At 35.9% G+C, this 12,844-nt stretch overlaps 1 protein-coding gene across 1 annotated transcript in view; it reads right to left on the reverse strand.

Annotated features, from left to right (window-relative positions):
- LOC109091386 (E3 ubiquitin-protein ligase RNF123-like) overlaps positions 1-12,844 on the reverse strand; it is a 121,102-nt gene that overhangs the window by 29,382 nt on the left and 78,876 nt on the right. Inside the window, 1 exon segment of the mRNA XM_042749926.1 lies at positions 2,701-2,837. Within this exon segment, the coding sequence (XP_042605860.1) occupies positions 2,701-2,837 (137 nt within the window).

A 12,844-nucleotide genomic window follows, 5' to 3' on the forward strand; every position in this document is an offset into this window, starting at 1 on the left:
AATGTTTTCTGAAGTGTCCACACTTTTAAGATGCAAATCGTTGGTTACTTAAGGTGGTTTGTTGTAGTACAAAGTAACTGATTGTGATCATTTAAAGTCTTTTTTTTTTTTAAATTACGTTTTCTAGTTTGATTAAGTTTGATCATTTCTAATCAAAATCTTGAGTTAAAAATTTCTATTAATGTACATCAACATTCAAAATCTTTTTTGCATTTTTAATTAATTATTATTCTAAGTTTTTTTGTTTGTTTGTTTGTTTTTTTACAAAAAGTTGAACATTGCAGTGTATTACTTTGTATTGCTATATTATTGAAAATAAATAAAATGAATTAAATATTATGTTGCCTGAGGTCCATGAACTAACAAAGACCAGAGATGACCGAACACCTGAGAAGAGATGAAGCCAAACCCTTTAGAAGACCTCAGATGATGCCAACAACATACAAACTACCAAATTTTCCTATTAAGTTTGATTGCTGTTAATAGTGTTCACCGTCTGTTTGATTACATTAACTAAGTGCTTGATTTCTACTGTACATTTCTGCCATATGGACATCAGTCACCACTGATAAGCTTTTACTAAATATATTGTAGAAACTTTAATTTTCTGTAAAGCTGCTTTGCAATCATTTGCGTCATGAAAAGCACTATACAAATAAATTTAAATTGAGTTTAACTAATCGCACATTTTTTTTTCTGAAAATAATTTAAATCACACCCAAAATTATGTTTTTTTTTATACTTTTATATTGCAATATTCCCACATTAAATCTTCAAATAAATGTAGAAAGATAACAAGAAAATATTTTTAATATTTGTTTAATAGCATAGTCACCACTGATAATCTACTACTAAATATAATGTAGAAACTTTAAAATAGAAACTTACATTTTCTGTAAAGCTGCTATGTAACAACTTGTATCTTGAAAAGCGCTAAATAAACTTGAATTGAACTGAAATTGAATAGCATCTTTTTTTTTATAATTGAAGGCGAGTATCACTGATACCAATACTACTGATGTCTCTAAGTTACCAAACAATAAATTCTAAATTAAATATAGATGAGTCCTTAAAGCTACAAAAGTTACTTATTTCCTCTTTTTTTATTTTGTTCTTTAATTAACAGACATCACAACAGCTGGGTTATTAGGTTATTTGGCTGCTATTACTTTAAGAGCTACTGCTACTGAATGTGCCAGGGATCTGACATGCATGCTCGTAGTTTCATTTGCGCTTTAATATAAAGTGATCCAGGCTACAGCGCGCCCCACTGTATTTGTGCATGCAATTGAAGAGCACGCACAATGAGCACAGTACAATTGGCTGACAGGACAGGAAAATTGTTATTTACTGACATATGGCCTGAAAACATCTCATCTGACCGCAGTTCACTGTTGTTCTACTGAGCTCCTCGTCACCTGTACTGTTTCCGTGCTTGTTTGACTAGCGCCTGTCGCTGAGGCGAACTTAAGTGCGCATCTGAAAATTCTCCTGTTTGACGTTGTCGTAAAGATGTTCTGCATCTAAATAAACACAATTATTGTCAAGAAAAAAAAGACACAGAAGCAGCAGCTGTGCATGGGGTGGCCAAACCTAGCTCCTCCTCAGGCGTTAATTGCGTTAAATATTTTTAACGTGTTAAACTGAATAAATTAATTGCATGTGTTAATTTTTCAATAGATATTTAAATTGATAATTTTAGCTACCTCAAAGCTGTAATGTAGTACAATTGTTTTTTTCATTTACATAACCAATTATTAATAATTTATTATATTATCAAACTATTAGAAATTGAAAACCATTCCAGAATCATTTGAGAAAGAAATCTCAATGCATCTATGATTCATTTTCCCCACTACTAATTGATATCCAGTGCCAAAAGAAAGCCAAACAGCGAGTACACAAGCATACACTAATAGACTCAAAACTCTTGTAAAGTTTTTAGAGGCTGTTCAAATGCTGTAAACAAACTCTCAGTGTTGTTCTGGAACGGTTAAAGAGCTGGTTGTAATGCCCGACTCTCTCCTCAAGCAGAGCAGTTTAGAAGTGTGGGCACGGTGGAGATGGAAATGCATCCACTTAGTGTAAATAATTAATCAAGGCCTTTTACAGTAAAGCGGTGGATTGAAGTGGAGGGTCTGTATAGTTAGAGCAGACCTGAGGATTTCCTGATGTCAGTTGCATTGTCATATAAAAAAAAAAATATATTTTTTAGATTGATTGAAAATTAGTTTAAATTATTTTTATATATATCTATATATATATATATATATATATATATATATATATATATATATATATATATATATATATATATATATATATATATATATATATATATATATATATATATATACGAAGTCTCTTATCTTAAATGCTGTCCAAATATAATTGACTTAAAAATATATGGCTTTTGTTATAGCACACTATAATTATAACGCATCTGAAACGTGCATGGATTTGATCTTAGTGTTTGAAATCAGAGCTGAGTGAATTGCCGGAGCAGGAGATATTTTAAGAACACAATCACGTCACTGGATATGGAAGGCTATTCTAAGAAATAGGAGTATATTTAGACCATAAAATATCAAAGAATGTATCAAAGAATGCAATGCGACAAATACAATAGTGACTAAATTTAACATCCCGCTGATTATGCAGCAGCATGGGTAAGAGGGCACGTGTTTAGTCCAGGCTTACATGCATGCAGAGAGAAATGTTTGCGGTCAGCACTGGCGGCTCCGGCGTCTCCAGCGTCTCCTTCTCCGAGCAGGTACTGGATGGAGCGAAGCTGGAAGCAAGGATCCGACAGCAGCACAGACGCAGCCCTTGAGATCCTGCAAGACAGAAGAATGAGGTTCAGCAGGGCATTGCTAGTAGCTGCTAAAGTATCATGTGCACTGACTCTTTAAAATAAATAAATAAATAAATAAATCAAGCAGTGGCACTACTAGGATGCTGTCCTGGGATGGGCACTTGGAAATGTGGGCAACTGACATCAATTTATGACCTAATAAAATTCAAATACATTTTTTTCCAAAACACTACAGACACAATGTGAAATAGTTCACTTGAATAGATGAGTGTCCGTTTCTTTGAAACAGTGGTTGGGTTTAAAAAAATACTTTCGTTCTAGAGGAAAGCTTTTTGTTTTATGTGTAAGAAAGTTTTGGGTTGGAATGGCATGTCAGTGAGTGAATGAATGAATGAATGAATGAATGAATGAATGGCTGTCAGTTTTACGCTTTAACTTTAGTTATGAAAAAAATAACGTGATTAAAATATTTTCAATAAGCAGTGCACTAAATAAGTTACCATTGTGTTATATACACATACAACATAGCAGTGTTTAGTTTCTGAATAAAAGCCACATTTTGAACAAACCGGGTGAATCAGTGAATCAAAGGCTCATTCATAAAGTGAGCCTTTTACTGAATTCCTGAATGAATCAGCTGTTTGAATGAATCAAATGAATGAATGACTCATAAAGACAGCTACCGCCACCTGCTGGCAGTCTTAGTTTCTTAAGAGTATTATTTCATTTAAAAAAAATAAAATAAAATAAAATAAATAAATAAAGGGATAGTTCACTCAAAAATGTAAATTATGTCATCATTTACTTAAACATCATTTACTCAAACCTGAATGACTTTCTTTTGTGGAACATAAAAAAGTTACTCTGAAGACTGTTGGTAACAAAGCTGTTTTGGGTATACCAATGACACCTTTGTGTGTAATACATTTTATGTTGAATCAAATCAAATATTTATTTCTAAAGCTTCTATTTGTAATTTCTACTTGATACTTTCTCGTTTAACACAATAATATCTTTAAATAATCTTTTGGGGGTATTTTCACAGCCAAATGTAATTTGCAATTAATTAGAATCATTAATCGACAAATGTAATTAATTAGATTTAACATTTTAATCAACTGACAACCCTATTAAATATTTGCATTTACATTTAGTCATTTAGCAGACGCTTTTATCTTTTGGGGGCATTTTCACAGCCAAATGTAATTTGCGATTAATTAGAAAAATTTATCGACAAATGTAATTAATTAGATTTAACATTTTAATCGACTAACAACCCTAATAAATATTTGCATTTACATTTAGTCATTTAGCAGACGCTTTTATCCAAAGCGACTTACAAATGAGGACAATAGAAGCAATCAAAATCAACAAAAGAGCAATGATATGTAAGTGTTGTAGAAGGTTTTATTTAGATTAACGCAGTACATGTAGCAAGGATTTTTTTTTTATTATAAAAAATAAAAATAAAACAGATGTAATAGAAAAATAACAGAGCAAGCTAGTGCTAGAGGCCTTCTTTTGCTTTTGTTAATTGTATAATAAATAAAAAGAAAAAAGAATACAAAAAGATTAGAGAAACTAGTGTTATTTATTATTTTATATATTTTTAAGAAAACAATCAGCTAGTAAATGAATAGAGTGCAAGTCTAAAAGGGGTATTTTATATATATATATATATATATATATAATATATATATATTAGGGTTGTCAGTTGATTAAAATTAGAAATCCAATTAAGATGTGCATTTATTCAGTCGCAGAATGTCTTTACGACCACATCAAACGGGAAACGTTTCAGACACGCGCTCCACTTCACTTCAGCGGCAGTCACGAGACAAATATTGCAGAAATGGTACTGTGCTCAAAGCGCATACTCTTCAATTGCACACACAAAGGCGCCAGCGCGTGCTGTAGCCTGTATCATTTCATATCAAAGTGCAAATGAAACCACATGCATGCAATGTCGTGGTCAGTTAAGTCATGAAGTTACCAAAAGGGTGATTTAAGCTGACTTAAAACTGTGCAAGCATGTAATATATTATATATGAGTTACATTAAGAACATGTCTCTGAAATGGTTTTCAAAACTGTCCTGGAGCAGTCCAGCACAGACTCCCTCATCTAACACACCCGATTTAACTCGTCAGCTCATTAATAGAGACTGGGTCAGAAAAGGTAAAGAGATTTGAGAGAAAATACTATGCGTGTCAGATCCTCGTCACACTGAGCAGCAGCAGTTGAAACTGATATCTCATCTCTTATACTGTATTGTTGAATGGCTATAATCAATGGTTAAATATTAGTGGGAAAACAATGAATAAAAGCAGTTAAGCAACCCAGATTAATGGCTAGGGTTAGTTTACTAGGGGTTAAATAGGGTATATATATATATATTTTTTCTTTCTACAGTCCTCACGGTTCCAACTCTAGTTCTGTTTCTAAAAAAGGGACAAAACTGCCAGTGGGGCTACATTTGTAAGTATTTTATTTTGCAATAGACAGATGAGAGTTGTGCAGGAGGGAACCTCGCCGCTCTATAGCAGAAACTGCCACTCATGACAACCACAGCGAACATGCAGCAAAACTTGCTGACATCCAGCATGCACTGTCATCGGCACTCGTTATAACACACGCTGTGGAAAAAAGAAAGAGAAAAATCCTGCAATTCCTCCTTTCATGCATCCCTGCTGCGAATCAAGGGTCAGTCAAAGCTAAATCTTTCTTTATTGTGATAAGATCAGGATTAGTAAAGTCAGGACCTGAACTCTGGGTGCCCCAAGCACTTTTAACTAAAGGCCAGAGCGCTGCACACAAATCTAAGGCTCTGAAAGATGGCCGTCTTTTAATAAATATCAAACCCTATGTAGTAAAAGTGAAGCTTGACTTAGCAAACACAACTAAAAATGACAGAGGGAGAGACAGACTCGCAGACATTGTTCATTGGAGCGCAGCTGTCAGGTTGTAAGAGAACAGAGCTGCTCCTGTCACACACAACTCATGTGACGAGGTCAACACACTTCCAGCTGATAAACACATCTTGCTTCTTCAGAAAAAAAAAAAAAAAAAAAAAAAAAAAAAAAAAAAAACTATTTGCACATATGGACACATTAGATGGAGACAAGACATTGAGCTAATCTATACAACACTTGCCAGACTCCAGCAAACAGTCCAAGGATTCAAACTGAAATCATGCTTTGTCCATATCCCACAGAAAAGAAAAGAAACATGCACCTCTGGCAGATGATTTATGGAGTTTCAGCCCTAACGGCTGTGCATTAAAACCCAAGCAGAGCTTTCCCGCCACTCCGGCGCACCTGCTGTGTACATCTAACCCTCACTGATCAATCTTTCATGTGTGTTTTTCCGACCGCATACACCCACTCACAGACAATCCCTCATGATGCAAGCAAAGGAAAAAGGACTTCCTTTAATAATGCACTATGGAGTTTCTTCCCCTCTGTTGTTTATGTGGGTGAAATGATTGGTCTGAAAGTAAGCAGCATCTACAGGTACATAGACAGGAGACAGAAAAAGCAACAGAGTAGAGCATAGAGTAACACTGTCTAACTAACTAACAGATAGACAGTCTTTGAGGGAATAAAGGTTTGCCACCGAGTCAGATCTAAATAAATAAGTACAAAATATTTTCAGTCCTAAGCACACGTTTGAGAACTCTTACTCTTTTTTTTTTTTTTTATAGTAACCGGGACTGATAACGGCAGCTGCAATGATGCGCTGACTATACCGGTTAGGGATTGGCTCTTTTACTCAGAAGGCGGGGCTTCGTTCTAAAGAGTTGCCAAACTGAGCGTTGCATTTTCCCCATTCAAAACTATACTAGTGACACGTCTTGGGTACTGTAGTCTGTGGTTGTAGAGATCACTAGAAACTGGAGACATTTCTGTCCTAACATTAACAAAAACTGATTCAGAAATGAGAAACTCAAACAAAACTCAGTCAAAACAAAAACACAAAGAAAATTTTAAACAAAGCCAAGCACAGCAAAACCCAACCAAAAACAGAACACACACAATCAAACCAAAACCAACCAACCAACGAAAAATAAATAAATCAATAAATTCAAACAAACACAAAAATGTCAAAACCAAATGCTAACCAAACCCAGACAAAGACACAAAACAACAACAAATCAAAACCAGTTCAAGCCTAAACAAAACTCAAAAAAATAAATAAATAAATAAAATAAAAACAATGTCAAACAAAAACACAAAACAAGGCCAAGCAAACCAAATCTCAAAAGTAAAAAACAAAAACAAAAAAAACAAAAACCCCCCCCCCCCCCCCCCAAAAAAAAAACAAACAAACCAAACAAAAAAACAGTACACAACCAAAGGAACTCTCTCTCTCTCACACACACACACACACACAAAACTAAATATAAACTAAAATAAATGTCAAACAAAATCCTAAGCAAACCCAAACTAAAACACAAAACAAACCATGTCCAGACCAAAACAAAACAGTCAAACAAAAACAAAACTTAAAGGAGCATTGCGTAGGTTCTGAAATTTCTAACCGTTACTGACACCAGTGGCCGTTAGAGGAACTGCAGCCAGTCTCATGCTCGTTCTCAGTGCGCACGCTCTCTCTTTTTGCCACACTAGATACTTTTTTTTTTTTTTTTTTTTTATTTACGAGGAGTGTCCGTGGGTTTCTGAATTGTGCTGCCGGAGGCTGGTCGCTTCTTTCCATCCACAGAGTCCATCTGAAAACACTATTGCCGCTGCTTACTATAACGGCTGGTGTGCCGTACGGTTGTAAGCCCAAGTAGACGAGAACGCGCATGACATCACATTTTGTGAATTTTCGCGCCAATTCGGGCCTGACTCCTCCACACACAATTGAGCCTACAGGCTGATAGAGGCAACCGTGGTGGACAGTCGAGGTGTCAATCTTTTTTTTTTACATCATGGTTGGCTCATACATGTACAAATGAAAACTCTATCTTAAAGATTTTTTTTTAAGTAAAAACCTCCACATAGCTCCTTTAACTAAAACAAAACCAAACACAAAACCAAGCGAAGAGAACCAAAACCCAAAGAGGAGCAAAAAACTAAATCCAGACAAAAACATAATATAAACCAAAAAACAAACAAACAAAAGAACAAAACAAAAAAGAGACAAGACTACACATTTCTTTTCTGTGGAAAATCTGAAGAGAGATATATTATAACATAATAATGTTTGCACATATTTACTCACTGACACACTTTACACCACTATCCCTATGCTCTAAATGTGTGGTTGTTTCAGCACATATGGAGCTCCAGAAATGGTGAAACTAAATCCTATGCAGATGTACATACACAAGAGCAAACCTTTAGGACGTCTGTAGTGGGAGACAAACACTTGAGCAAATATGTTTGTGCCCACATACAAACACACCCAGCTGGCTGCCGTGTTTACAAGACGCGGTTGGCTGTCATGCTAAGTTAACAATACAGTGCAGAATGACAGGCCTGGACGGCAACAACGCTCAAACAACAGAGGTCTAGTAAACAAATGAAATCACACACAAGATCAGTGCCCACAGACATTGTGGGCAACCTGGCAACCCTCCTGCTGCGCTCTGAGAGCGAACGTGCTGGCAGTCTCAAACTCACGGCCTTTCACACACACATTTTTCCTTTTTTCCATTACAAAAATGAACAAACACACATAAATAACAAAATGTGTTCATTGCTTTTGCTTTGAAAAATTGAATGGTGCTATTTGTGCACAAATAATGAAAGGTAAAAACTACAGCTTCTGTAAAACAAAGAAATCTTTCTAGCAATGCAGTAGCTTAAGTTATGCATTTGGGCTGAAATGATAAACTGACAAAAAAATAAAAATAAATAAATAAATTGGCAACAAATATTGTTGTTGTCGAATAGTCATTTGATCTCATATGACCAAATGTCACGGCCTGCAATAGCAAGGTTTGATGTACTCTTGGAAAAAAAAATTTTTTCTTCTTCTTCTTCTTCTTCTTCTTCGGTTAGATGTAAAAAAAGAAGTTTGATATACGCAAGGAGCACTTTACTGTTAGGAACACCTCAACTCTGCTGAGAGCAGCACTTAGATGATATATAAATATGCTTATATAAATATGGAAAAAAATCCTTTCATTTACTAAATAAACACACAACAAACATGACAGCAGAGAGAAAACAGCAGATAATGAAGCACCTGATCATAGTGATGTGTATATGTTTGCTGTATATGTAGCAACCGGCACTCCAGTAAAGTCATGACATGTTTATTTACATAACACTTTATACAAGACTGCTTTACAGCGCACAGCTTTACAGTACTGAACAGTGTCAGTTGTGCTTTCAGTAAGAATTACAACTTGATTTTCTGATGTAAAGCAGCTCTATAGAATGTGTAACAATATTTTGACAAAGTTCCAAAGCTGGATAATTGATCAAAGTGTACTGATTCATTTTGTGAAATAACTGATGATTAGTCAAATAACCACTCTAATAATCATTAGATTAATAAATTATCAAAATAATTACTTGTTGCAGCTCTAAATCTAGTTAACTTTAGTGTTTGTTCTGTGCAAGAACTGCCCATTTAAAGCGGTTCTAACTTCTAACTTACACATAAAGCCATTGTGTTTGAAGTGGTTATTTATTGTGGCTTTAACTTCAGTGAGTTTTGATAAGTGTGTTTTTTTTGTAGGACTTGGTTGGTTGCTCGTTTTTCTACCGATTAAATAAAAAGTGGGCGAGTTAATGTTTACCTTACTGTATGTAAATGACTCACTTTATAACAGCACTAGATCAAAGACACCTACTAGTGATTGAAATCCCAGAACTGTTCTATAAACAAGACGTTACGTCTCTTAAGTGACATTTCAGACACAACATTGCAAGCTTTTTCGTTTATTATCACACCTGCCAACAAAAATAGCTTTGTTTCAATGCTCTGAACTACTGTTGGATTTCTGTTTGCAAAAACAGATGCGCTTTCTGTACTGATGTACAAAATGTCAGAAATTTAGAAATATTTTAAATTGCTTGTATAAGCAAATTAATGTACAAACACTAAATGCAGTCACAAAGGAACAGTTATAAAAAAAATAAAAAAAAGAAAAGGCCAAATTTGCTGTTAATTTACTCGCCCTTATGCCTTCCAAGATAAGTAAGTAACTAAATATATTTGGGTGGTAGTATTTATTTAAAAAATAATAAATAAATAAATCGGAATTGGGTTGTAAAACATCCCAGTATGACAGCAGGTGTCTCTCCGAGAGCACAAGAGGAGAGGCTATTTGTGGCGTCTGTGGCCCCCAACAGACAGACACTGACTCACTGGCCCCTCTCTGAGACTCTACTTCAATCCTGCCTCTCCCAAGCACAGCGGGGCTGACAGATGAGCGTGGGGGAGGCTTTTGGAACAGCTACCATCACTACACACACAGCTCACGATTCCCTTACATCCTTCAAAAACATGCCCACATCCACTCAAACTACACTGGGCATGCTGTTAGTTAATTAGAGCTGGTCGCAGAGCTTACAAGGGGCCCTTGGGTGAAAGGTGTATGACTGTATACAGACTAAAGGGTGAAAATGAAAAAGAGTGTAGTGTTTTTCAATAAATAATGAAAAACTAGGACAAATGTAATACTGTATTGCATGAGCTGAAGTATTTGTCATTACACAGTGATACATCTATGGTTTTATTAGATGATTTGATGTCTGCAAATCAGTAATTAGTACTTTGTCAAAAAAAAAAAAACACTATCATCTTGTAAACATAGCTGGTACATCCAGAAGATGTGTAATCAAGCCAATTGGATTGAAACAGATTATTTTAGAAGCCCTTGCATTCTTGTGAGCAATATGTTTGAGATGGTCAGTGAGCAGACTGTAGGCGTCTGAGGCTGAGACTACCATGAAACATGTCAGAGCATGTGCACTACCCGCTAGGACACGTCTCCGACCCACATATTCTTTATTCATGGGTTTCATCTTCGCTGTATATGAATAATATACTCTTTTCAGTGTATAGAACCGATGAACTGTGACACTGATCTGAATGCATTCTAAAGAACTTTGTGATTTTTGAGATGCTACATACATCCACACAAACAAGGGACACTGCACAAAACAGGCATTCATATAACTATAAAATGGTGCATAAACTCGATATTTTATTACGTTCAGGAATGAGAAAGCAGACAACAAAAGAGGCCATTTAGAGGCAACATTCCAATTCTTTCTCTTTCAGAATGGTCCTCTGCATAGTCTGTCTTGAACATTTGTAGAGTATGGCATAACAGCCTGCCTTCATTTTCTTTTTGTGTTTATGATTTGTCTGGCTGCAGTTCGGTTTTTTGCATGCACCGAAAACCACCTTAGTTTGCAAATCGAGCCCAATTCACGCAGTGTCTCAACAATAAGGCAACATCCCATCTAATTGCCAGAGATCAAAAGAGAAGTGCAGATGAAGGGATATTTCCCAAGTCCTTGATGACTTGAGATTAAAAAAAAAAAAAAAAAAAAAAATACTAGTTATTCTCTGCATTTCTTTAGACTGTTGGAAAAAGACTTATGATTTTAGAACAATCGCCTTTGTGAGTAATTACCACAGAATTATGTGGAAAACAATGAAGGGTGGTCAAATCCATCGGTATCCCACAGCATGCCATTATCGCTATTGTGCTAGGTACTTAAAATACATGATAAAGTACATGGTACTTAAATGCATACAATGGTGTGAAAGTTATTCTTTAGTAGAGAAGAACAATGCTGTGTCAGAATGAACACATGTCATATCATAATTGCGATTTGCAAACTCGTAAGTGGCACTTCTTAGCCGCAATACTCTCTTTCCCTGAAAAACAAAGCTTTTCTGGGCCACATTCATGCACATCACTTTGTTTGTCCTCAATGATCGACTACCCAGCCATTGAGAACCAAATGTCTGTCTGTCTTGAATACATCAGCAGACCCGAGGTCTTTTACCATCACAAAAACACCTTGTACCGCATCTATCAACCACTGAGGGCCGCAAGTCAGAAGCATCAAACAAGTCAGAAGCCATGCCATTTCCCATGAGTCATATTTTATCACCTCTTATCTTCAAAAAATATTAACTAACTGTCAAAGGGCGATAAATGGTATCACCATGCCAATCTTCAGAACACTCATGGGAAGAGTAACACTTTATCTGGAGTCGTCTAAAACTTTATGGTGCTCGCTGCAGTTTGAAAGTGCTTTCTAAGGTGTTTCTGGAAGCAGATGGATATGTCATGGTGAAGAGAGTGCGGTGAAGACGTCAGCAGGGACGCCATAATAAGCAGTTAGGCGCTTCGCTGGTTCTTGGGTCAAAGTTATCAAAAGGTGCAGAGCAACTTCCTGCTCAAATTGATGGTTGTCTGGAAACATATACAGGAAAGACTAAGCTATTAACCTTAGGGTTCCTCTTCCTGTCTTCCTGCATGTTTCCTTCACTTCCAGAGTATTGTTTTTGAAAAATGAGCAAGCTTAGAGCCAGGAAACCAATTTTCCAGAACAATGTTATACTGGGGGACTTTTGACAGTGAGAAGCTTAGACTCAGTCTTTGCTCAACACTCCGTGAAATATTTAGCCTGAGGAAGAGTGACAAGAAACCTGTCGAAAACACGAGCCTCGACAATCAGTTATAGATATGAAACTGGTGAAGATGATGAGAAGTAATGGGTTGTGTATTAGAGGGACCCAGAGGATTGTGAGTGTGTGTGTGTAGAGGACTACTTGTAGACCTTTGGCAGTGGCCCAGAGCAGTGGTTTCAAAGGATAATGCAGGTTGACAGTAGTCAAAGCCTGTGCAACTATAACCGAGGGACAGAGACAGCGTCACGGGCGATAAGACACACACATACATAAAGAAAATGTGTGCTATAAGCAAGATAAAGACGTTTATTCATACATAGAGATTCTACAGGTGCAGAAAAAATAAATAAATAAAAAATTCAAGGACACAGATACTCCCACTATCTTTAATTCATGAGGATGAGTAATGTCAGGTTTA

Source organism: Cyprinus carpio, chromosome B22 (genome assembly GCF_018340385.1).
Source record: "Cyprinus carpio isolate SPL01 chromosome B22, ASM1834038v1, whole genome shotgun sequence".
In the NCBI taxonomy this organism is placed as follows: Eukaryota; Metazoa; Chordata; class Actinopteri; order Cypriniformes; family Cyprinidae; genus Cyprinus; species Cyprinus carpio.